This window comes from Pantherophis guttatus, chromosome 7, assembly GCF_059756535.1.
Source record: "Pantherophis guttatus breed Tessera chromosome 7, ASM5975653v1, whole genome shotgun sequence".
Taxonomy (NCBI): Eukaryota; Metazoa; Chordata; class Lepidosauria; order Squamata; family Colubridae; genus Pantherophis; species Pantherophis guttatus.
Genome location: NC_142069.1, coordinates 82,844,364 through 82,871,874, shown reverse-complemented (window position 1 = coordinate 82,871,874; position 27,511 = coordinate 82,844,364). Strand labels below are relative to the sequence as shown.

Sequence of the window (27,511 nt, the reverse complement as noted above, 5' to 3'; positions counted from 1 at the left end):
GATATTTTCCCAGCCCTCTTTTTGACTTGTGCAGTATACAGGTCCTCAATGGAAGGCAGGTTGGTGGCCATTGTTTTTTCTGCAGTTCTAATTATCCGTTGAAGTCTGTGTCTGTCTTGTTGGGTTGCAGAACCAAACCAGACGGTTACAGAGGTGCAGATGACAGGCTCAATAATAATAGCAACTGATAAAACCATAATAAAGTGACATAAATTAGAAACTGGCACATTACAGATGACTGCATAATTATCACATAATCAATTGCTCTGCTTTCGAATTTTGACTGCTAGAGTGTCCTACGTAGCTTTGACTATTGAAAATATCATGGGTGAATATTTCACTATTCCTATTTTCCATACCTCAAATCCTCCAAAATAGTCATCATCCATTTTTCAGGAATACCTAGAGAACAAAAACACAGTAAGAATTAATGTCTCCTTTCTACTCATAATTTATTTTCTTTTATATAACATAAAGTTTGACTCGTCTATTACAGCTGCCTTCAAAATCTAGATTTAATAGTTAACAATACAGTTACAAATGAAGTACAGAATTGGGGCAAATCAGACCCTCAATATAAAGATATATTGCTGGGGTTTTATAAAAAAAAAATTCAGGACACTAGGATGTTGAATGAAAAATATAGAACTCTCGTTTTCTCTTCAAGTATAAGTAGTCCTCGAGTTACAACCACAATTGAGCCCAAAATTTATGTTACTAAGTGAGAAATTTGTTAAGTGAGTTTTGCCTCTATTTTGTGACCTTTCTTGCCCTAGTTGGTAAGTGAATCACTGCAGTTGTTGACTTAATAGCCCGGTTGTTAAGTGAATCTGGTTTCTCCATTGACTTTGTTTGTCAGAAAGTCACAAAAGGAGATGACATGAAATAGCAGTAACAGAGTTGGAAGGGACCTTGGAGGTCATCTTATACAAACCCCTGCTCACGCAGAAGACCTTGTTGTGGTCCACCAGCAGCCTGCGGAGCTGGCAGCGAAGTCAGCTGAGGAAGAACATGGGCCTGTCCTGGAGGCTGGGGAAGGCCCGGATGGGGGCTCTGCATCAGAGGCAGAGATGGGGCCAGGGCCATCTGGGAGTGATGTGCGGACTCTGGAGCCTCCAGAAGCTGACAGCAGAGAGGCAGAGGAACAGGAGGAGCCTGTTCCTACTGCACGCATGAGAAGAGCTGCCAGAAGGCAAGAGCAGCTCAAGCAAAAAGGACGACTCGGGAGTAAGGCCAAGAGATGATTGGCTCCTCCCATAAGGCTTAAAAGACCAGCAACGGCTCTTGGGCTGTCGGAAAACAACGTTGATAGATTTGTTTCTTGTCTTGCTGCATTTATTTCTTGTCAGTGTCTTCTGCTTCTGAACTTTTGCCAAGAAAAGCCTTTGGCAGGTTGTCTAATGAGACCAAGGTTGGTGATAAGGCTGAAGAATTGTGTTATGAAGAATTTGTTTTGAATTAGTTTGGACTACGCTGAGAATGAGTTAATTCTCAGCTATTCTAATAAAATATGTTTGTTTAGAACTGATTGTGTCTGATAATGCCTACTTGGGCCTAGGTCACACAGACCTATACTAGGGATTCGAACCGCCAAACTGCCAACCTTTCTGATCGACAAGCTCAGCGTCTTAGCCGCTGAGCCACCTCGAGACATTGCAACCGTCATAAATATGAACCAGTTTCCAGGCATCTGAATTTTCATCATGTCATCATGGGGATGGCTGCAATGGCCATAAGTGTGAAAAATGGTCATAAGTCACTTTTTACAGTGCTATTGTAACTTTGAACGGTCAACCATCATAAGACGAGGACTACCTGTGCTCAGTTGCTAAATGAAAGGTTATAAGTCAAGGATTGTCTGTTTCTTTGGTTGCTAACAAAATGTAAACACCTATTGAATTGAATCCTGGTGACTGCATCTATGCTCCCTCAGCTGTAGAAACTGACTGAGTGACTACTACCTCTTAGATCAAACTATACTACAGGTTATTGCTGTGAAAAAAATATGTACAGTGCCTTCTACTTTTGGAGGAAAGGCAGGATACAAATCTAGTAGAGATATAAAATTAAAACTACCTAATTTGGAAGTTTATCCACCTGTTCAGAAAAACAGGTAATGGTACACAACATTTTAGGTAGATTAATAGGGTGAAAAGAACAATCTCATAACTATGCTTTCCTATAACAGTTAGCTTGTGTTTATTCAGGGGTTCTATGTAAGATATATTTAAATAAGCAATTTCCTGCCAGCTGCCAGTTTATACAAATCCAGAAATATTCCTTCAAAATTCCAGATGTGCACACTATTCTTAAAGGAATGCCCAGCCCTTATTGAGCCAAGGAAAATAGATGCTTATTCCTTTTTCAGAAACTTAAACTTGATTTGTTAATTATTGCGAAACATATTTTTCACGCTATATTTTGGTATATTTCAATATACCATTTTCTGACCGTGAGAACTTTAGACCTTGGAATACTGCATCCAATTCTCGTCACAATACAAAGAAGATATTGAGATGTTGAGAAAGTGTGCCGAGAAGAACAACTAAGATGATTAAGAGTTCGGAGGCTACATTGTATGACAAAAGGTTGAGGGACCGAGATACGTCTAGCCTACTGAAAAGAACGATTAGGAAGGACGCGGTAGCTGTCTTCCAGTAGTTAAGGAGCTGCCACAGAGAAGAGGGGATTGATTTATTCTCTAGAACAGTGATGGCAAACCTTTCAACTTCACGGTTGAAATTTAAACTATGTAGATGGCCTTCTTTCCACTACTGTCGGGCGCAAGAAACCAGGAACAGGAGGGGAGTTCGGGGCAATAAAAGTTAAATTTCATGCTAGCTATACACAAGAATCTGTTCTACTAACAGTCAAACGAGATTGGTGCTAGATGACAGTCAATGGAATTCACAGATGGGGAATTTAGGTCTCTTGTGGGAATGTAAGTATTCTAAACTGATGATGCATTTAACCCCTCCCCACCTGCTCATCTCCTACAACTAAGATCAAATGGAGAATTACTTGCTTATCTTCTTCTGTCTTCCTTACCAAACTGTCTGGTGAGTTTTATATTATTAGTCTTGGGCTAGAGCCTCTTATTTGTAGTTTATACAGTTTATATATTCTGAAAAGGAAACCAGTTTGACTGCAAGCTGTTCCATTGGGGTGGTTGATACGGTGTTTACATTTTATGATTTTTGGTGCACCTTGAAAGACCTTATTTTTTTTAAAAAAAAATATCAATACAGGCCATCTTAACCTGGATTTTCTCACAGAAAAGTGGGAAATCTGCAAATAAGTATTATTATTTTCTTCAACTAAAAGATGAAGCAATAAAAAAGCATTAAAAGGGGAAAAAAACATGATAATGTTTCTCAGACAAATACTGGTTTTTTTTCTCCTCATCCCTAACTCTACGGATTTCACATCTTAAGATGTTACTCACTTTAAAAAAAAAAATTGCTGAGGTAAATGGAAATCCACAGCTACCTTTTTTCAAAATAGGCTAATCTTTTAATGTAGATAACCATCTCTATGTCTCCAAATGGCACAAAGATTATAATGAAACTCAAGAGCGCATTTTTATTTTCAGCAACGCAAAGCGAGAGACGAACATGGGAAAAAAATCAGAATTGCCTAGTCTAGAGTAAAGTGATTTTGAGCAAGCTATCCTTCATCCCTTTACCAATTCCAGATGTTCCATAATTATTTACAGCTTAGGCTGGCTAAATATAGATCTAAATGTTATTTTGTACGATTTGACATACATACATTAAAAAAAAAAGGAAGAAAATACCCCCAAGACTTATAAATGCTACAATTAATTCTAAAGGATATAAACTACAAGTGAAATAATTCTCAATGACAGCAAACGTCTGTTTATTATAAAGAGACTTAATAAAGAATTATTGCAACACAGCAACAAAAGAAAGTTCTCGTTACAAATATGCTGATTTATACTTTGATGCTTTAGAGACGGTTTTTTTCCCCATTTCTGAAATATTTTAGGTAGGAACAAGAAACAGAGAACAAGAAGAAACAGAGCTTTTTAAAATCAATCATCACTCAATCGTAGTATATATATCACAGAAATGCATGTTTATTTTTTTATTTTTTAAAAAACCCTGAAAACAGCATTTCCCCCCCTATTTTCTCTATTTTACCAGATCTTAATCTTAATCCGCAGAATGTAAACGTTCTGTCCCAACAATCTACGGCATTAATTCTGATCTTCTTTCCCTTTTAAAAAACGATACCAAAATATATCTTGAATCGTACATGCATGTGTATAGCATGTTAAAATATTTCAATTTCTGAATTTGAAAAAAAAAAAAAAATCACACAATTCTGGAAACATGATTGCTTCCTGATCTGCACAATTACCCTTACAAGTAATAAAGAAAAAGCACACGCCAGCATGAATTTCTTCGTATCTTAAGAGCGACGTGGGTTTTGCAACTGCGTGAAATTAAGTTCCAACATCACCAGACATATTTTTGCCTTAGCCCATGTTCTTAACAGCATCGCTAAACAGAAAACAGTCAAGCTTGATTTTATCCATCCATTGGAGTGGCTTGGTTTCCTTTACACACTTATGCACTTGGGGGAAAAAACAATTGCTACCAACCTGCCTTCCATTCAGGATCTGTATACTGCACCTGTCAAAAAGAGGGCTGTGAAAAAATCTACAGACCCCTCGCATTCTGGACATAAATTGTTTCAACTCCTACCCTCAAAATGACGCTATAGAGCACTGCACACCAGAACAACTAGACACAAGAACAGTTTTTTCCCGAATGCCATCACTCTGCTAAACAACTAATTCCCTCAACACTGTCAGACTAGTTACTAAGACTGTATTACGATTATTCTTCTCTTTCTTACTAGTATCTATCTCTTCCCACTTATGACTATACAACCAGGTTGCTTTTATCTTTACAATTTATATTATTTTATTTAGTTTACTAGTATGATTTGATTGCTTATTTCGTATCCTAATGACTATCACTAAGTGTTGTGTCTTATGATTCTTGATGAATGTATTTTGTTTTTATGTACACTGAGAGCGTATGCACCGAAGACAAATTCCTTGTGTGTCCAATCACACTTGGCCAATAAAGAATTCTATTCTATTCTATTAAGAAGGTCAAGAAAACACAATTTACACTTGAAATGCCCGGGACATTCAAATGCTTCTCTGAATATCATTAGGTAACATTTCTATTCTATTCTATTCTATTCTATTCTATTCTATTCTATTCTATTCTATTCTATTCTATTCTATCCTATCCTATCCTATCCTATCCTATCCTATCCTATCCTATCCTATCCTATCCTATCCTTGAAAAGAAGGACTAGGAGTGACAGCAGTGTTCCAATATCTCAGGGGCTGCCACAAACAAGGAGGAGTCAAGCTATTCTCCAAAGCCCCTGAGGGCAGGACAAGAAGCAATGGGTGGAAACTAATCAAGGAGAGAAGCAACTTAGAACTAAGGAGAAATTTCCTGACAGTGAGAAAAATTAATCAGTGGAACAACTTGCCACCAGAAGTTGTGGGTGCTCCAACACTGGAAGTTTTTAAGAAGATGTTGGATAACCATTTGTCTGAAGTGATGTAGGGTTTCCTGCCTAGGCAGAGGGTTGGACTAGAAGACCTCCAAGGTCCCTTCCAACTCTGTTGTAGAGAAAGTCATTGCAAGGTAAATCAATTTGTTCCTAGCTTGCTCTAACGATTCCTGATTGAAGGGAAAGGTACCTGTGAAGTCCTGAAGTTTATTTTTTCTTCCTTTATTGTTCGTCTCGAACATGCGAGCTCAAAGTCTGTGGAGCTAGGCAGGGGACGAGCCTTGCAAATAAAACATATCAGATTAAGCCAAATCTAGTGGAACAGGTTAAACTAGTCAAGTCCTGTCCATTACATCATCTCAGTCAATCAGATCACCCACAAGTGGTATGTCAAGTCATGTTCAGGCAGTTTGCAAATGGCTTCTTCTTACTTAAACCATGCAGACCGTTGATAGCACACTCAGACCAAAACTGGGGAAAGTGTCATCTTAGAACAGGGGTGTCAAACTCAAGGCAGGATGGGGGCCATGATGTGGTCATATCCGGCTCACAGATCTGTCCTGGTCTACCCAATGTGAAGAGGAAACATGCCAGCCATTTGGGGAGTGGCGTCAAGATGGCCATGCCCACCCAGTTGGCCACACCCATCCAGCCGGCCATGCCCAGCCCCCCCCCCCAAGGTCAACAACAGCCCTGATGTTGCCCTCAATGAAATTGAGTTTAACACCCGTCTTAGAACATAACGTAAAGATAAAGGTTCCCCTCGCACATATGTGCTAGTCGTTCCCAACTCTAGGGGGCGGTGCTCATCTCAGTTTCAAAGCTGAAGAGCCAGCGCTATCCGAAGACGTCTCCGTGGTCATGTGGCCGGTATGACTTAACAGCAAAGGCACACGGAACGCTGTTACCTTCCCTCCAAAGGTGGTCCCTATTTTTCTACTTGCATTTTTTACGTGCTTTCGAACTGCTAGGTTGGCAGAAGCTGGGACAAGTAACGGGAGCTGACCCCATTACGCAGCATGAGGGATTCGAACTGCTGGACTGCTGACCTTTCGATCAACAAGCTCAGCATCTTAGCCGCTGAGCCACCGCGTCTTAGAACATAACTGCAGTCAAAGGAGGCAATAAAAACGCACAAGAGCTTGGTAAATGACTCTACCCCTCCTAGGTAATGAATTAAAAATCAAGGAATCATCAAGGGGAGAGGTGAAGGTTGATACACAGTCGTATACTCCTGGTTGGAAAATATGTAAGGAGGTAATAAGGGGCCCCTCAAAGCAGAATGATCGGAATTCGTCTGAATTAGGGATGATGACAGATGTGCTGTGAAGGACATCTGTCCGTGAGTGGCAGTTAAGAATATAATTACACCAATTTTTCCTTGAGATGGACAGACTTCAAAGGCTGATCAAGGAATGTGCTTCCTATCGTTGGAAAAATCACTTCAAGCTATGGTTAGACAAACTAATAAATAGCAGAGTTGGGATTTTTTTTATTGGCGATCACCATTCTTTTTCTTTTTTTAATTTGTTTTATTATATAAAATATAAAGAAAAAACAAATAGAAATAGGAAATTAAGGGAAGGAAAAGAAGCGAAAAAGGGGGTGGGAGATACAAGGGGAGGAAAAGGGGGAAAATGCATTGACTTCCGCCTCTTAGCACAATACAAGATAAAAACACTCCCAACTTTTTGCTTTTACACATGAATATATAACTAGCTATTTCTATAACGGCAATTTTTTCTGATCAACAAAGTCAAAGGTTTTTTTTCCGTCACAAACACAAAATCGAGATGTGATATCCAAATGAAATAAATCATCAATCTTTCTTAACATAAAGTAACGTAAGTCCAAGCATCCACCAATTTTCTGCCATATGTATGCACTATATAAACAGTATTTAACAGATCAGCTTTCATGCCTGGTCCTCAAGAGATTCAGAAGAGGGGGGTCAGTCCAGAACAAACTAAAGCAGAAAATATAGGGGGAAAGAATGAAGATCAGGAGATAAAAAGGACTGAGCCACCCCAATATATCATAACGAATGGCAACCTGTATCCTGTTCAAGCCATACCTGTTCTGCCCCAGCTACGGACCCCAAAGAACGCAGCACACACAAAGTCCGTTCAAACCTTAGTTTACTAAATAAACCAGTTTTTTACAACAACGGCTGTTAATTAACTGCATTAACAGCCGCCAAGAATTCAAAGAATAATACGGAAAGCTTACTGTGGTTGGCAGAATGCCCAGAAGCAATTTGCAGGAAGCTGATAAGATAAGCAAGACAAGACACGAAGGTATGTGAACGAAGTTGTTCCCTGCAAATTGCTTCAGTCGGCATTCCTCCTTAAATAGGCTAAGGAAGTGGCCAATTAGCCCCAAGCCTTACTCTCAAGGAGACCTCCTCCTGAGGAGCCACTCCTGCCTTTTGGCAGCTCTGCGCGCCCGTGCATCGAGAAGAGGCTCCTCCTCTTCGTCCTCCTCACTTATGGAAGCTTCTGGAGGTTCTGAAGGCCCTAGCTGAATCCCCGCCTCTGGCACCACAGCTTCTCCAGCCTCCTCATTGTCTGACTCGAGTGCCAGTTGCCCAGGCTGCTGGTGCAGCACCACACCAGCCTCCTTGCTCTCTGAATCAGCTGCTAGCTGCACAGGCCGCTGACGGGCCACAACAATACCAGAAACCCAATGGACTATTGTAAAGGGCACTCTTTAGCAAACTATTATGTCCTACAACCGTGATGGCAAACCTATGGCACCCCTGCCAGAGGTGGCACACAGTGCCCTCTCTGTTGGCACGCAAACCATCACCCTAGGTCAACCCCGCCATGTATGCATGCACGCCTCCCACTGGCCAGCTGGTCTTTGCGTCTCTGCCGCGCCTGCATGGAGGGCGGGGCACGTGGGGAGAGCCACGTGCGCCTGCGCAGGGGGTGGAGCACCTGCGGGGGGCATGCACCTGCATGGGGGGGCAGGCTGCGTGAGGGGGGCCACATGTGCCTGCTCACAGGGCCGCGTGCGTCTGCGCGGGGGTGCATGCTGCGGGGCCACGCACGCATTGCATTTTGGGGTTTTGGGCACACACGCACACAGCCAGGCAATGTCGGCTGGCGACCCCCATGGGCAGGGCCTTCTCTGTGGCAGCTCCTGCCCTCTGGATCGATTTGCCCCCGGAGATACGAAGGATATCGGATCTCCGGGTCTTTCGCCATGCCCTGAAAACTTTTCTTTTCCATCAAGCAGGGCTGGAGTGAAACCCCCCCCCCCTTTTTTTTAGTTTTTTAATTTTTTAGTTTTTTAGCTTTTAATTTGTCAATGGGTTTTAATTCGAATTGTTTTAAATTTGGGCCAAAGTATGTAATTCTTTTAATAATTTTAAATTTTGTATTGGTATGTGTTTTAGTTCTGGCTGTGCACCGCCCTGAGTCCACTAGGAGAAGGGCGGTATACAAATTGAATAAAATAAATAAATAAATAAATTTGCATGCACACTTTGGGCACACGGTCTGGAAAAGGTTAGCCATCACTGTCCCATAAGAAGAGAAGCCAAGAAGTATAATTCAAGGTTGGTATTATTTTCCTCCTGTTTGTTTCAACTGTTGTTCACTTTCTAGGCCCAGCATAAAAACTGGATCCCTCTGGAGACGGCTTGATAACATCAAGAAAGTTCAAAAGCTACAATTCTATTAAGTCTTGGCTGATCCACAATGTGATAGCAATAAGTTCTCCTCTGGAGCACCATTGCCTTAACCCAGCATATCCATGAAAAGAGACAAAAGAAAAACAGCATGTCTCTTAACCACTGCATTATATTTCAATTGACAGGCTCCCTTGGTTATGCAATCTTGAAAACTGCTGGTCATTTTTTTGCATTCTTCCTGCTCATGCAGATAATACAGATACCGTATTTTTCAGAGGATAAGACGCACTGGACTATAAGACGCACCAACGTTTTTCGGTGAGGAAAACCAGAAAAAGAAATCTGCCTCTGCCTCCCAGCAATTTTGCCTCCTTGCAGCAAACAGCCTGCCTTACTTTCATTTTCATTTTCAGCATAGTTTGATTAGCACAAAGGGGAAAAAAATATGCTCCCGCAATTTACCTCCTTGCAGCAAGCAGCAGAGGCCCGCTAAAACGGCTGAGAGCAAAACAGCTGAGAGTTGGTTGGCGGATCCAATCAACTTGTGCTAATTAGGCTGTGCTGAAGCTAAAACGAGCTTTTTCTTCTTGCTGTTTGCTGAAAGGAGGTAAACTGCTGGGAGGCAGAGGCCAAAGGGTGGGGGCCAGTGGGTGGGCGGGGCTACATTCGGTATATAAGAGGCACCTAAATTTTCACCCCCTTTTAAGGGGGGGGGGAAGGTGCATCTTATACTCCAAAAAATACGGTATTTGTGAAATCCTGTGAAGATGAGCCAAGTCATGCTTCTACGTCACTCAAAAGTGCTTTTTCAAAAGGCAACTATACGTCCTTTGTTTTTCCTTGAAGACGTTTCGCTTCTCATCCAAGAAGCTTCTTCAGCTTCTGAAGACCATGGCTGAAAATCCCCATAGACACTTGTGGACTTTTTTTTTGGAAAGCAAAGTCAGGGCATTTTTGGAGCAATTCTACTTTCCCTAAAGAATCTCTCCTGCTTTCCATTGTTTGACCTCTTCGATCAATTCAGGAAAAAAGAAAAGCAATTGCAAGTTGCATGAAATAAATAAAAAAAGTTTCATTTCTCATCTGAGAAGCCTCTTCAGTTCTTCAGAACAAGAAGCTTCTTGTTTCTTCAAAGAAAAACAAAGAAAGCCCAGCTGACTTTTGAAAAAGCACCTTTGGGACAACCATGACCTGGATGTCATATCGTCACCGCTACCGGCTCGGCCGAACCGGGAGGAACCCACCACTGCTCCAGTCCCCTAAATCATCTTTGTTGCTCTATATTCAATAAATGTTTTTGTGGATACTTCAGACTGCCTGCAAACTGAATAGGGCCTTTCCATGACGCACCTTTAACCATATAGTAGTGATATCCCACAGGGATGATATTATTATTATTGGTTAATCTTTAGTGAGATTCACAGCCTTTGAGGCTGGTTAATAGCTCAGCAGCTCGAGTCCTAACCAAGGACCTAGGAACTGTTAAGGTATCGTCGGAGGATGTAAGCTGTTCCGAGTAAGGTGGTTTTTTGTAGAGTCAAAATGTTCAAGTTCGGCAAATTTAGAATTTCTAAATAGCGGGGTAGCCCTTTGGGTATTGCTCCAAGGGCTCCAATTACAATCGGGACAACACACGATTTCTTTTTCCACAGTCGCTCAACTTCAATTTGCAAATCCTGGTACTTTGTGATTTTTTCTTGCTGCTTATCTTCAATCCGTGCATCACCAGGTATTGCAATGTCAATGAACCATACTTTTTTCTTTTCAACTATTGTTATGTCAGGTGTGTTGTGGACCAAGTGCCTGTCAGTCTGAATCCTGAAGTCCCACAAGATCTTGAGTTTCTCATTCCCTAAAACTTTCTCAACCTGATGTTCCCAGTGGTTTTTGCTGTACTCAAATCCAAACTTCTGGCACAATTTCCAGTGAATGATCTTAGCAACGCGGTCATGGCGTTGTAGGTAGTCAGTTTGTGAAATTTCACTGCACCCACTGATCAGGTGGTCGACTGTCTCATCTTTCTCATTGCAGAGGCAGCATTTGCTGTTGGTGGTAACATTATTATTATTATTATTATTATTATTATTATTATTATTATTATTATTATTATTATTATTATTATGGAATGACATGCACTTTTTTTCTATAAACCTTCTATTCATGAGCCAGGATCTGCCAGCATAGAAATCTGATCTTGTGAAGTGTTGGACATTATACACGAAAAAACATGCATTCCACAAGACCGTGAAATACATGAGCTTCAGTCGTAATTTGCTGTCTGCCGAATGAGTTACCAACACAATCTTGTCTGCTGATGTCAAAAGAATTTCCAGTTCCACCTCATCGTTAGTAAGAAAACCTTCAGATGCTTTGATCAGGAACAGCATGAACTGATCTTCTTGCAACAGGACAAATTATCTGAGATGTTCCTAATAAATGAAGGGAAGCTCGTCTTATAACCGCTGAACAAAACTGACAGTTTAATTAAAAGGTAATCTAAGGCACAGCGCTTACGCACTCCCAAAATATGAAAGCAATTTGCATTCCATGATTATGAAAAGTGCTGGAGAAAAAGATGACATTTCCAGAACAATCAGCTGCAGGTTGATATCGTTACTTCTTGTAGGAAAAAAAGTTAGGAAGAGTACTTGTTTATGTACAATTAGGATAGGAAGAGAAAACTGAAGTCTGCGATTCTAATAAAGTCTCAAGGGTATGAGGAAACATTTTTTCCACTGCTTGATCGTCGGTTAAATGAAATGCATGGAGGTTAAACTATACTTGGATTCCAGAACAGCCTTGATGGCAGGGTGGATTTGATTTAAATCAAGCCAATATAAACCATGATTTAAATCATGATTTAAATCACTAGTAAAAAAAAGGCTTGATTTAAATCAACTCGATTTAAATTGTTATATATATATATATAGTTTTTTTTTAATTTTTCAATTACAAACTTAAACATCTCTGTGCAACATCATTCACCATTTTCTATCTCATTTGCATTCACATAACATTATTTCGCTAAGCTTAATATTATATTATACATTTAAACATTATAAAACTCTCCATTTTCTTCTTAATATCTTATAATAATACATTTTAACATTAAACATCCATATTCTACATATCTATATCTATCTATCTATCTATCTATATATACCATTTCATTTTTATTTACATCTTTATCTTAATATATTTTTACTTTCTCTTTAATCTTCATTTCCAAACTCCTTTTTTATTCTCCAGCCATTGATAAAATACCTCCCATATTACATAATATTCAGTTTGTTCTTTCTCCTTAATTGCTAATGTTAGTCTGTTCATTTCTGTAATTTTGTTGCTTGCTTACGATTTATATTGATATTGTTTCCTGATTGCTTATTTGTACCATATGACTATCATTAAGTGTTGTACCTTATGATTCTTGACTAATGTATCTTTTCTTTTATGTACACTGAGAGCATATACACCAAGACAAATTCCTTGTGTGTCCAATCACACTTGGCCAATAAAGAATTCTATTCTATTCTATTCTATTCTATTCTATTCTATTCTATTCTATTCTATTCTATTCTATTCTATTCTATTCTATTCTAATTCTATTCCATTCCATTCCATTCTATTCTGCACATTCTAATATTTTCTTTATCACCTTCTCATCAATGGGAATCTCTCCACTTTCCTAATGTTGTGCAACTACAATTCTAGCTGCATGAATAATCAAATATACATTCTCTTTGTTATAAATTTTAAAGAGCAGCTGTCACCTCTGTCCCGCAGCGGCTCCTCCTCTGACCCGCTATTGACTCACCGACCGCCCCATTCACTTCAATGGGATGGCTGGTGATGCGGCAGTGACATAACAAAGTGAGGGACGTGGTGGGCAGCAGGTGAGTGGATGCCCGCTAACAGGCACTGCCATGATGGATCTGAAACGACAGGTGCTCTTTAATATTATATTTATAAGCTGCTTAGAAGGTTTCACTTTCATTTTTACTGCTTGCCCTTCCTCCTCACACTTAGAGCCTGGTGGTACAGATACATTTCTCTTCAAAAGAATCATAGTTTGTAGTATACATAGGTTTGAAACAATGGGATAAAGGATAAACTTTGTTTTAGGATTTATGTCACGGTTACTGTAAAATTGCGTGAATGCATCAATGCGGTGCATGTTATCTCAGGTTGCAGAGCTTGGATTCATTGAATGAGTTTACCAAAAATGTAAATATTGCAGAATATACAGCCTCATGCTACATAACTCAGCTCTATTTCATGCTGAATAAACTAAATTATTTATGTATCTTAAAGAGAAAGCTATCTTTCGATGGATTTTTACTCCAAAAGCATTTTATTAAATTAAATTGGATAAAAATAAAAAAAATACAATTTAAATCAAAAAATCCGATTTAAATTTGAAAAAATCCATTTTTTTAATTTTTTTTTAAAAAATCATCAATTTTTATCCACCCTGATGCTGAATACATTATTAATGTATCTTAAATAGAAATCTATCTTTAGATAGACTTTTACTCCAAAAGCATTTTATTAAAATAAATTTGATAAAAATAAAAATCTGATTTAAATTAAAAACAATCTGATTTAAATTTTTAAAAATCTGTTTTTTTTTTGTTTTGTTTTTTTAATCATCAATTTTTATCCATCCTGCTTGATGGTCTCTAAAGAAAGTAAATCAAGAACAGCACCTCAAATTCCTTGTTACTTTCTTAGGGGAATCTGAATGTAGGCAAGGGAGTTTGGTGTAAACCAAACCTACATATGAAAATAATGTTGCTAGTATCCTAATGGAAGCTTCCAATTAAGCAATGATTTGGTTGGGAGGCAGAATAAAATTGGCCAATCAAAAATAATTTACACCGTATGAGCACCTGATAAAATCCTTCTCAAAATAAAATCTTATTTGTCACCTAATTAGAAAACAGGTTGTACATTACAGTTTAAAATTCATATTCTTAGTCCAGATAAGTATTATTCCATTTGTTTAAAAACCTCAACTGCTTCTGTTAGCACACAGATCTGCTATTATGATAAAGAGAGCCAAGTTTGGTCCAGTGGTTAAACTACCAGGCTAGAAAGCAGGAAGTCATGAGTTCAAGTCCCATCCTAGCTATGAAAACTAGCTGGGTGACCTTGTGCTAGCACTAGTTAGTCTCTCTCAGCCTGACGTACCTCACAGGATTGTTGTTGTAGGGAAAATAGGAGATAGGAAGGTTTGTAAAAATAAATAAAATATGCAACTTGCCCTAACCCTAAGAAATGACCTTGTTTCAAGGGTGAAATCCAGCCGGTTCTGACAGGTTCTGGAGAACTGGTAGCGGAAATTTTGAGTAGTTTGGAGAACCGGCAAACACCACCTCTGGCTGGTCCCAGAGTGGGGTGGGAATGGGGATTTTGCAGTATCCTTCCCCTGGAGTGGGGTGGGAATGGAGATTTTGCAGTATCCTTCCCCTGGAGTGGGGTGGGAATGGAGATTTTGCAGTATCCATCCCCTGCCATGCCCACCAAGCCATGCCCACAGAACCGGTAGTAAAAAAATGTGAATTTCACCACTGCCGTGTTTGATTATTTTAACATAAAAGCAGACCCTTAGAATTTCTCTATGAGTTATTTAGCAGCTATTTCTGGAAAAAGTGACCATATAATGTAATGTAATAATAAATGTAATTGTAAAATTTTTGAAAAAATGTTGTACGTTGTCCAGAGTAACTTTCCAAGCGATGGGCGGCCATATAAATGTGACCAGCAAATGATGAATGCATTAAAACTAGTGTTATTTATTTACTTCGGTGATGTACGTGCCTTTCAATTCCAAAAAGGCGCTAAGCAGTTTACATAATACAAAAATAAAAACACAAAATATTAAGGGGAAAATTGAATAAATTTAAAAAAAAAAAAAAAAACAGACCCAAGCATACAGAAAAACAAGTTTTGCTAAGGAAAAGTTTGCATAACTTCCCGCAGTCCTGCTCCAGTGACTGTAGCTTGGCGCTTTTTCAGCCTTGTTAATCATGGTTTGCAAACCACAAAGACCACATTTGCATATCGCACTAAGCAAAAACAAACCACACATACGATGTGTGAGACTCGCTGTTCAAAAAGATGCACAACTTTTTTTCTTTTTTGGCAATGAATTTTTATTTCGGTCTTTTGGACCAACGTAAGAATTCGTGTAAAACTTAACAACCCTAAAAAAAATTATACGCTACATCCGTATATAAATAATTTTACATAACACACACACAGAGACAAATTCTGAAAAATTCCTGTTAAGAAAAAAAAAAAGATCTGACCTTAAGATCAGAATGCAAAATCAGAGCGAGAATATTTCTGGCTCATGTGGTACAGTAGGGCAGCGCCATCCAGATTTTACAGAATACAAAACCAGAATACAGAATTGGAAGAGACTTTAGAGATCTTCTAGCTCAGTGATGGCTAACCTTTTTACCGTTGCGTGCCAAAAGTGGGGGGAGCGCGGGGGGGGTCATGTGCACATGTGCCCACACCCATAATTCAATGCCCCTCTGGGCCCCGCGCATGCGCGCACAATCCCCCTGCGTTTACCCCCCCGTTTTTGGCACACAACAGCAAAAAGGTTACCGGTGGGCCCGGGAGGCCCGTTTTTCGCCCTCCCCAGGCTCCAGAGGCTTTCTTGGAGCCTGGGGAGGGCAAAAACAGCCTTCCCCATCCCCCAGAGGCCCTCTGGAGGCTGGAAATGGCCCGTTTCCCAGCTTCCAGTAGGCCGAGAAGGCCTGAAAATCAGCTGGTGCTGAGCTAGGGCAATACTCACGTGCCCAGATATGGCTCCGTGTGCCACCTGTGGCACGTGTGCCATAGGTTCGCCATCACAGTTCTAGCCCAACCTCCTGCTCAAGCAGGAGAATCCAAACCACTCCAGTATTAATGCTACAGAGCAGCAATTGGCCATTTTGAAAAATCCTTTTACTATAAAGACAAGACAAGAGTAGTAAGTTTCTGTACGCTCCAGATTTAATAATATGTAAAGGACTGGCAAAAGTATATTTACTATAATAGTATACGGGTCCCTCTTTCGTTTACATTTAGTACATTTTAATCACTATAACGTATGAATTTCTTGTTTGATTTTAGTAGCACTTGGATTTTTCTACCTTTTTATGATGTTTCGGTAGTTTATATCTCACCGCAAAAATAAAAACAAATTCAAAATTTACACAAAATTAAGTGTAAATATGGCCTGGCATATCCTGGTTAAGTTTGAGCACTATGAAATCTATAAGCAGAGATGTGGAGCCATCTAACTCTCATTTAAAGTGACTATAAATGTCACTTAAGCTTAAACAACAGAAAAAACTGTACAAGGAACTAAAGAATTATAAGAAGAAATGAAAATGAAAGTTCCAAGTTATATAAAGTTACGTTTATATTTAGACAGAAAGAAAGAAAGAAAGAAAGAGGGAGAGAGGAAGAGAGAGAGGGGGGGAAGAGAGGAAGAGAAAGAGAGAGAAAGAAAAAGAGAAAGAAAGAGAAAGAGGGAAGAAAGAGAAAGAGAGAGAGAAAGAAAAAGAGGGAGAGAGAAAGAGAAAGAGAAAGAGAAAGAGAAAAGGAAAGAGAGAAAGAGAAAGAGAGAGAGACTAAAAAAACAAAGAACAGCATGGAGCTTAAAGAATAAAGCACAACATACAACATGGAATAGGAGCAGAGCATCGGTGAGCAGGAAAACACAAAGCTTTGCCAAATTTTATGGGAACAAATTATGAGACTGGAGAAGCATTAAAGCATCACCGCCAGAGAGTTTGAGAAGGAACTATTTTCAGATGAGCTGGAGAAAAACTACAGAAACTGGTAGAATCGTTTAAATCTGTTCAAATCTTAGAAAAGAGACATCTGTCTATAACAGAGGTGTCACTCAAGGCCCGCGGGCTGCATCCGGCCAACAGAGTGTTTAGATCTGGCCCACGTGGCTGCCCTGGAAACCACAAAACACCAGTCCGTGATGCCTCTGCCAGCGAAAACGGAGCTCATGAAGACCGCATATGGCGCTCCCGAGCGCCATTTTCACTGGCAGAGGGTTGCAGGAGGCCATCGCAGCCGAAAACAGAGCTCGCGAGTCCGTTTTCGCTGGCAGTGCTCAGGCCACCACAGGCACCCCCGACACGAGTGACGTTGCGCTGGCCATGCCCACCCGAGGTCAAACACAACCCTGATGCGGCCCTCAATGAAATTTGAGTTTGACACCCCTGGTCTATAACTATGATGAAGCCAAAAACGATATACAACATAAGGAGTAGAGTTTGCACTGCCCTACACATTTTACTACTCTCCCCCAATCCCAGGACATCTGTGATTTGATAGTTCTTCACTGTCAATCACTGGTTTTCAGTTGAGAACTCAACAATAATTAAGTTCCTGAACCAGAGGATCAATTATAGCTAGAGCAGGGGTCAGCAACCTGCGGCTCTGGAGCCGCATGTGGCTCTTTCATTCTTCTGCTGCGGCTCCGTCACTCAAAATATGCGTCACAACCGCCAATGTGCGACACCCGCCAGCGGGTGCGATTTATTGCGCCATGGATAAACCCAAGAAAAGTTTCAGAAGAAAACAGAACGTTTAACTCAACTACATATGCTAGTTTTGTGGCCAGTCAAGAAATAGTCAGGTATGGGAAGGGTTTTTGTGGCTCCCGGTGTTTTCTTTTCTGTGGGAAACGGATCCAAATGGCTCTTTGAATGTTTAAGGTTGCAGACCCCTGTCCCAGTTGATGGGATGTGGCATGTTGGTTGGAAGACAGTCTTTAGATCAGAGATCCTAGTTTGCATAGGATAGCATGAGAATAGCTGGGCAAAACTGAGGTTGCGCTCTGGGCCACTAAGCCCTCCAGGAAAAAAAAATAATAATAAAAAAACCCAGAGGTTTGCAGACAGGTGTGAGAGCACCCAAGAGGCAGCATCTGATTAGAAAACTTCACCTGTCCCCGATTCCTCTTCCTTGGGTGCCCCACAAAAGAGCCTTGCCCAGCCTTGCCCTTATCCACGATTACGCCCTATATTTATTTTTTATTTTATTTATTTGTCAAGCGTATCTAACAGTTAAAAAGTATAGAACGTGATTATGAATACATGGCGTGGATATTATTAAAATGAAATTACTACATTATTACATCCCATCACTAAAAGAGAGAGAGAGAGAGAGAGAGAGAGAGAGAGAGTGGGGACCATTGACATTTGGTCTGAGGCGATGCCACCTGGGCAAGATGTTTTGCAAAGGAGCTGTGCCAGCCAACGAAGCAAGCCAGGGATCTGCCAGCAGGACCGGTTGGATCCCAAATCCAGCGAGGGGGGGGAGAGAGATCCAGGAGCAAAACAGCCAGGCAGATCTCCCCCAGCTGATCTGCTCTTCCAAAATGGGCAACCCACTGAGAAAAGTCCCCAGCCCAGGAATGCCACCCTGGGCAAACCCGGACCTAGACAGGGAAGGGCCCGTGCAAGGAACGGTGCCCGCGTGGGGAAAGGCAGCCTGGGGGGAAGCCCCCCCCACCCCTCCCAGGAGGGGGAAGGTGGGGGGCGAGCATGGGGGAGAGGGGGGGGGGGTTGGAAAGCAAACCGACTTGTGCATCAGCCCCGGAGACCCTGCAGCCGCTTCCCGCGCTTGCAAAAGTGGCAACTGCCCATTGCCAGCTTTTGCAATGCCTGCATCTTTGCTATTGCGCCCCCACTCCCGCCCCCCCCCCATCCCCGGCTCGCCGCGGCCCCCTCACCTGCAGCCACACCTCCGGCTCCAGGGCGCCTGCGCCACGGAGGGACCTATCAGCAGGCGGAGGAGGAGGGGAGGGGGGCGCACCGGCGTGAGGCTCCGCCTGCCAACACTCTCTCTCTCCCCAAGCTTAGGGAGGGGGGGGCAGAGAGGGGGTTGGGGCTCGCGAGGTCATCTAGCCGGGCAGCCTCCGGGGATGAGGAAGGGTTAAGCCCCGAGCCCTTCCCGAGGGTCTCTTGTCTTGATGGAGGAGGTCACCTGGACCGGTGTTGCTCCACCTGGGCAATATTTAGATGGACTGCAAATCCCAGAATCCCCTTCCCAGCATACATGGACTGCAGCTCCCAGAATTCTGCACCGGGCATGTGTGGATTGCAACACCCAGAATTCACCAGGTATGCATGGACTGCAGCTCCCAGAATTCTTTAGCCAGCCTGCATGGACTGCAGCTCCCAGAATCCTCCCAGCATGCATGGATTGCAAATTCCAGAATCCCCCTCCCAACATGCATGGACTGCAGCTCCCAGAATTCTGCACCAGGCATGTGTGGATTGCAACACCCAGAATTCACCAGATATGCCTGGGCTGCGACTCCCAGAATTCTTTAGCCAGCCTGCACGGACTGAAGGTCTCAGAATCCTCCCAGCATGCATGGATTGCAAATTCCAGAATCCCCCTCCCAACATGCATGGACTGCAGCTCCCAGAATTCTGCACCAGGCATGTGTGGATTGCAACACCCAGAATTCACCAGATATGCCTGGGCTGCGACTCCCAGAATTCTTTAGCCAGCCTGCATGGACTGCAGGTCCCAGAATCCTCCCAGCATGCATGGATTGCAAATTCCAGAATCCCCCTCCCAACATGCATGGACTGCAGCTCCCAGAATTCTGCACCGGGCATGTGTGGATTGCAACACCCAGAATTCACCAGGTATGCCTGGGCTGCGACTCCCAGAATTCTTTAGCCAGCCTGCATGGACTGCAGCTCCCAGAATCCTCCCAGCATGCATGGACTGCAAATTCCAGAATCCCTCTCTCAGCATGCATGGACAGCAGCTCCCAGAATTCTGCACCAGGCATGTGTGGATTGCAACACCCAGAATTCACCAGGTATGCATGGACTGCAGCTCCCAGAATTCTTTAGCCAGCCTGCATGGACTGCAGCTCCCAGAATCCTCCCAGCATGCATGGACTGCAAATTCCAGAATCCCCCTCTCAGCATGCATGGACTGCAGCTCCCAGAATTCTGCACCAGGGATGTGTGGATTGCAACACCCAGAATTCACCAAGTATGCATGGACTGCAGCTCCCAGAATTCTTTAGCCAGCCTGCATGGACAGCAGCTCCCAGAATTCTGCACCAGGGATGTGTGGATTACAACACCCAGAATTCACCAGGTATGCATGGACTGCAACTCCCAAAATTCTTCAGCCAGCCTGAATGGACTGCAAATTCCAGAATCCCCCTCTCAGCATGCATGGACAGCAGCTCCCAGAATTCTGCACCAGGCATGCATGGAGTGCAACCCTCAGAATTCCTCAGCCAGCCTGCATGTCCTGCAAATCGCAGAATCCTCCCGGCGTGCATGGACTGCAAATTCCAGAATCCCCCTCCCAACATGCATGGACTGCAGCTCCCAGAATTCTGCACCAGGCATGCATGGAGTGCAACCCTCAGAATTCCTCAGCCAGCCTGCATGTCCTGCAAATCCCAGAATCCTCCCAGCATGCATGGATGGAAGCTCCCAGAATTCTGCACCAGGCATGTGTGGATTGCGACACCCAGAATTCACCAGGTATACATGGGCTGCAACTCCCAGAATCTTCCCAGCATGCATGACCTGAAGGTCTCAGAATCCTCCCAGCATGCATGGACTGCAAATTCCAGAATCCCCCTCCCAGCATGCATGGACAGCAGTTCCCAGAATTCTTTACTCAGCTGGCTGGGGAATTCTGGGACTTTCAAGTCCACCCATTTCAACTCTGCCTAGGACCCCTGCTTGGGGCAGAGTTAAGGAGAGAATTTCTGGCCAACAGTCACCCATCCTTGTGCAGAAATGAGCTCCCACTCAGCTGCTGCAGCAGCACCAACCCAAGTAGGCAGACACACAGACACACACTCCTTTTGACCACAGAGCTTAAGCCCTTCCACCTGAATTTCTGAAGGTCATCCCTTGGAGGATCAGGCCCCAAAAGGTCCCTGCTGCAGCCCCTTCACCCAGAACAAAGAGTGGAGCTGGGGAGGTTTCCTGTAAGTCTTTGACTTCCGTTAAGTGCTTTGTCCTTTCAAAGGCCAGGAGGGCAAGTCCATGGGAAGAGCCTGTCATACACAAAGACCTAAAACTTTTCTTTCTTGTGGACCCAAAGGTGCTTTTTTCAAGAGGCAAAACTGGACTTTCTGGTTTTTCTTTGAAGAGCAGAGCTGAAGAAGCTTCTTGGATGAGAAGCGAAACGTCTTCAAAGAAAAACCAGAAAGTCCAGTTTTTGCCTCTTCTTTACTTTACTTTTACTTTTATTTGATTTATATACCGCCCTACTCCCGAAGGACTCAGGGCGGTGAACAGCCAACAATAAAACACATACATACAAAATTTAAAAAGCAGAGATAAAATCGAATTAAATAGTTTGGCCCAGATAAATTTAAAACCCCGATCAATTTAAAACAATTTAAACTTTGAATATTAAAAATACTAAAAAATATTTAAAAATGTTAAAAATGTTTAAAAAGAGGGAGAAAGTTAGGCCAGGCCCGCCTGGTGAAATAAAAAGGTCTTTAGAGCGCGGCGGAAGGTGCGAAGATCCGGGATCCTCCGTATCTCCGGGGGGAGCTCGTTCCAGATAGTGGGTGCCCCCACAGAGAAGGCTCTCCCCCTGGGGACCGCCAGTCGACATTGTTTGGCTGACGGCACCCGGAGGAGCCCCTCTTTATGAGAGCGTACCGGTTGGTGGGAGGCTATTGGTGGTAGTAGGCGGTCCCGCAAGTACCCAGGTCCTGAGCCATAAAAGTACTCTTCAAAAAGCACCTTTGGGACAACCATGACCTGGATGACTGGGGAATCTCCATAGACACTTGTGGACATTTTTTTGGAAAGCAAAGTTAGGGCTTTTTGGAGTAATTCTGCTTTACCTTAAAGAATCCCTCCATTCTGCTTTCCATTGCATGAAATGAGTAAAATCAATAAAACAGAGACTGATAAAGATGGAGAAACTCTTAAGGGGTCAGCCCAAACTCAAAAGTATGGCTAATGCTGAAAAGAAGGGTTTGTTTATTTATTTATTTGTCGAGTACGTATTAGATAATATTGATTGTGGGGGCAATAAGCCAGTTTTGTATAGAACAACACCGCTTGTGGGGGGCGAAAGCCCTAATAAGCAGGTATATACATAGAAGTATGCAGGCTATTGCTATAATGCATTGTAAGCTGCCCTGAGTCTATGGAGAAGGGCGGCATATAAATTGGATTAAGAAATAAATAAATTATATATATATATATGTATGTATGTATGTATGTATGTATAAGCATGAATTCTCCTCTTCCTCTCCTGCGCGAGCTGCACTGGCTCCCGGTGGTCTTCCGGGTGCGCTTCAAGGTTTTGGTTACCACCTTTAAAGCGCTCCATGGCTTAGGACCTGGTTATCTACGGGACCGCCTACTACCACCAATAGCCTCCCACCGGCCAGTACGCTCTCATAGAGAGGGACTCCTCCGGGTGCCGTCAGCCAAACAATGTCGACTGGCAGCCCCTAGGGAGAGAGCCTTCTCTGTGGGGGCACCTACCGTCTGGAATGAGCTCCCCCCGGAGATACGGAGGATCCCGGATCTGCGCACCTTCCGCCGCGCTGTGAAGACCTTTTTATTCCATCAGGCGGGCTTGGCCTAATCTCTTCCCTTTTTTAAATATGTAAATTTTAATCTGTTTTTAAATTATTGGGGTGTTTTAATCTGTCTGGGCCAAAATGATTTAATTTGATTTTATTTGGTTTTTAATTTTTTTGTATCTATGTATTTTATTGTTGGCTGTTCACCGCCCTGAGTCCTTCGGGAGCAGGGCGGTATACAAATCAAATAAACTAAATTAAACTAATTGAATCCATAAAATGAATACCAGAGAGGGCCTTCTCTGTGGCAGCTCCTGCCCTCTGGAACGATTTGCCCCCGGAGATACAAAGGATATCAGATCTCCGGGCCTTTCGTCGTGCCCTAAAAACTTTTCTTTTCCATCAAGCAGGGCTGGCGTGAACCCCCCCCCCTTTTTTTTTTTTTAGCTTTTTAAATTGTCAATGGCTTTTAGTTTGAATGTTTTAAATTTTGGGCCAAAGTCATGTAATTCTTTTAAAAATTTTAAATTTTGTATTGGTATGCGTTTTAGTTCTGGCTGTGCACCGCCCTGAGTCCACTAGGAGAAGGGCGGTATACAAATTGAATAAAATAAAATAAATAAAATAAATAAATAATACAATTACCGGGAACATTAGGACAGGGACGTAGGCAAGCTGTTGCTCTTACGCACACCCCTTACAGACTTCTTAGGAATCGGGTGAGGTTAACAGTAGCCAGTCTAAGGTTAAAATTTGGGGGGTTTTGGGATGAAACCACAGAGTCAGGTAGTGCATTCCAGGCATTGACTATCTGACTCTGTGTTGGTCGTCTGACGTGAAATTAACCTTCCTTGCAGAGAGATTGAAAAACATCTCTCCGGTTGCTAGGAAACAGACAACAACGTGATCTTTATAAAGATAAAAGTGACAGGAGGACAAACAATAGAATCGGTGAGACTCTGCCCATGTGACCCTGATCTTAAGCGATTGTGATCGCTTGGGCAACTCAAATGCGCAATTCCTGCTGCAGCCAGTAGAGGCACTCGAAGCGCAAACAGGATGTTTCTGTCATTTCCAGTTTGACCCCCTTCTTTTATTCAACACACAAATTCCGTGACGTCAATAGAAGCGCAAGGAACAAGACAAATATTTGAATATCAGTTCCGTAAACCACAAAAGAAGGCAAATAAGACTCCAGTTTAGTCAGCTGCCGGCTATCTCACAGGGACCAAACTAAATTTAACTTTGAAACATGTATAGATATTCCTCAACTTACGACCACAACTGAGCCCAACATTTCTGCTGTTAAGTGAGTTTTGCCCGATTTTATGACTTTTCTTGCCACAGTTGTTCAATGAATCATTGCCGTTGATAAGTTAGTAACCCAGTTGTTAAATGAATCTGGCTTCCCTATTGACTTTGCTTGTGAGAAGGTCACGAAAAGTGATGACATGACCTTGGGACACCGCAACGGTCATAAATATGAGTCCGTTGCCAAGCATCTGAATTTTTATCACATCATCATGGGGACGCTGCAAAGGTTGTAACTGTGAAAAACGGACATAAGCAATAGTGAAATCCAATTTTTTTTACTACCGGTTCTGTGGGCGTGGCGTGGTGGGCGTGGTGTGGCTTGGTGGGCGTGGCAGGGAAAGGGTACTACAAAATCTCCATTCCCACCCCACTGTAGGGGGAAGGATATTGCAAAATCCCCATTCCCTCCCCACTCCAGGGGGAAGGATATTGCAAAATCCCCATTCCCTCCCCACTCCAGGGGAAGGATACTGCAAAATCTCCATTCCCATCCCACTCCAGGGGAAGGATATTGCAAAATTCCTATTCCCTCCCCACTCTGGGGCCAGCCAAAGGTGGTATTTCCTTGTTCTCCGAACTACTCAAAATTTCCGCTACCGGTTCTCCAGAAACTGCTGGATTTCGCTCCTGGACATAAGTCACTTTTTTCAGTGCCGTTGAATGGTCTTTGAATGGTCACTAAATGAACTGTTGTACGTTGAGGACTTCTTATATCACACTCTGTAACCAGAAAGTTCCATAACGAGGGCCATTGAAGGAAGAATGATTCAATAAATGATAAATAAATCCATACATTCAAGCTGTGTTTAAAAGTTTTGCAATGTGGACGGTGTAATGAAAAGACAAAATTCTCTTTCAACCTTCTACACTATGAGAGCAATAATTTGACTCCAGATGTTGCTCCAGAAATTATAAAGACAGCTCTGCTGAAACGGAATAATGTACGAAGGACAACATGTGGCAAATACTTAGCAGTGAAAAAAATATAAAAAAAAATAAAAAGAAAGAAAACACAAAATAATAGAACGGGGCAAAACGGTAACTCAAAAGATATAATTCAGCATGTTAAATCAGAATGCCCTGCCTGCAAAAATAGAAAAAATATTTCCTTTGTGAAAAACTTGACAACGGAAAGTATATAAAGAGGAGAAGCCCATTCAAAGGCAAATCTTAACTTTTTTTAACCTTAGCTGCTTCAGAAGGCAAACAATCGGAGGAAAATTCAATAATGGAAAGAAGAGCTGCAAAAATAAAAACTTAACGACACAATTGTTTTGAAAAGGTCTGCCAAGGAAATTAAATTGGAAAAATTAAGCTGAATCTCCACAGACAGAAGATGTCTATGGAGATTCTCAATCATTCGGGTCATAATTGTCCAAAAGTCAACTAGACTTTCTTGATGTGTCTTTTTCTTTTCGTTTTTTCCTTGAAAATGTTTTACTTCTGATCCAAGAAACTGAAGACGTTTTCAAGCAAAAAAAGAAAAAAATCAGTTGCTTTTTGAAAAAAGTTCCTTTGAGGTTGGAGAAGAAGGGATCCAAATTTTAATGAGAATTCAAGCACATTTATTAAAAAATGTGGGTAGATAAACACCAAGGTGTGAAGGCAAGGAGCTACGGCAAGGTATCTTCCATGCAATAAATACTGGAATTTCATTCTCAGACAAGCTGTAAAATTAAGACAGATTGGCTGCAATCGAACAAGAGGGTTTAAGCAAACAAATCGTGCAATCCTATATATGTATGTATGTGTATCTTTTACTAGATTAAGATGCATTTGCCGTGTTCGGATCTAATCAGTCTTAGGAAAGAATGAATCCACACCAGGAATGCACACATTCAGAGGAAAAGCTCAAATAGCACATTGAGCAGAATAGAAAAATAGCTAAAGCTTATAGAAAGTTGAGAATTATCAGAGAAGCATAACATACGGGTTGGCCCAATATTAGGAACGGAAATGGAATAGAGCAATTCCCAATTTGCTTAGATCCCAGGATCTCAACCAAGGCAACATGAAACAACATTAAATAAATAACTCGACTGCTGCATGTTTTTATTTTTGCATTGTGTCTTTTTTATATATACATATTGTGTATTTAATTGTTAACCTCCATGTGTGAGATAGATGGCTATATACATTCAAATAAATATTCCCTCTCCCCCAGGTTGGAAAACATCGCGTATAAACCGTTCCCAAATGTTTTATTTTTAGTGCCTGAGAGGCCCACTGGATGCTGGGCAAAAAAAAGCTAGTAATATATTCACAATATCCAGATTACCATTTAGAAAATGTGGGGTTTGCAAAGATGCTGTTTTTGCAATTGCTTCTGAAGGTTTCCCACAATAAGTTACCCGAAGTCTTAGGTGGGAATATCATGTGTGTAAAGTTATCCTAAAAGCATTGTCATCTTTTGCTTTACACGGATATAAAGGTCAATCAAGTGGAACGGTTTTTAGTCCTTCTTGTTAGTTGCAAAGTCATGTCCGACCCATCGTGACCCCCAGTGGTGGGTTCCTCCCGGTTCAGTCCGGTTCGGCCGAGCCGGTAGCGGTGACGATATGACGTCACCGAAACGATTCTCCCCCCCCACCCTCCCACCCATGTTATTCTTACTTTTTATTTGGTCCCATCCCCAATCTATTGCTGCCTCCTGAGTCCCAGCTGATGACTAGAGGGGAAAAAACTGTTTAAACTCTTGTCGCGGGGCTTCAAAGGTAATGTGACTGGGTGGGCATGGCCAACTTTTTTTTTTTTTAACTTTTCAAAGCATTTTTTCTAATGCTTTGAAAAACCTCTCTTGCGATCAGGCAGCTCAGCTTGGCCAAGAGGTTGCAGGAAAAAATGCTTTGAAATGCCTCTGATGATCCCAGCTGAGCTGCGCGATCATCAGAGGCTTTTTTTTTTTTTTACTTTTAAAAGCATTTTTTCGTCGGAAGAGGTTGTAGAAAAAATGCTTTTAAAAGTAAAAAAAAAAAGCCTCTGATGATCGTGTGGCTCAGCTGGGCATGGGGGTGGGGAGCAGGGATTTTTGCTACTGGTTCTCCGAACTACCCACCGCCATCACTACCGGATTGGGCAATCCGGTCCGAACCGGGAGCATTTCACCCCTGTTCTTGGATGTCCCTATTTAAAAATCAATAAAAATAAAATGAAATTAATAAAATAAAATGAACGGAGAAGAAGTTTGCAAATTTGCGACCGCGTAGTGACTTGCTTAACAATCGCAGTGATTTGCTTAAAGACCATTGCAAAAAAGGTTGAAAAATTTGATGTGGTCATGGGATGTCTCACTCTTGCTTAACGATAAATGTCCTGGTCCCAATCGTTGCCCTAAGTTGAGGACTAGATGATCAGTGTTTCTGAAAGTTAGCAACTTTTAAGATGTGTGGACTTCCAACTCCCAAAAATACTGGCCGAGGAATTCT

General features: G+C 42.0%; 1 protein-coding gene across 3 annotated transcripts in view; it reads right to left on the bottom strand.

Moving 5' to 3' along the window:
• CCDC91 (coiled-coil domain containing 91) overlaps nucleotides 1-19,022 on the bottom strand; it is a 138,273-nt gene extending 119,251 nt beyond the window's left edge. For 2 of the 3 annotated variants that reach the window (XR_015728787.1, XM_060684135.2), the window contains exons 1-2: nucleotides 18,957-19,022; nucleotides 360-402 (exon numbers count right to left, since the gene is read on the bottom strand). Coding sequence is in view for 2 of the 3 variants with exons in the window: in XM_060684135.2 (XP_060540118.2) it covers nucleotides 360-389 (30 nt within the window). In the remaining variant the exon portion in view is untranslated. Of the gene's footprint in view, nucleotides 1-359; nucleotides 403-5,755; nucleotides 5,846-18,956 lie in introns of all 3 variants that reach the window. The other variant, XM_087873312.1, reaches the window with a different exon arrangement.
• Nucleotides 19,023-27,511: the final 8,489 nt, after the last annotated feature.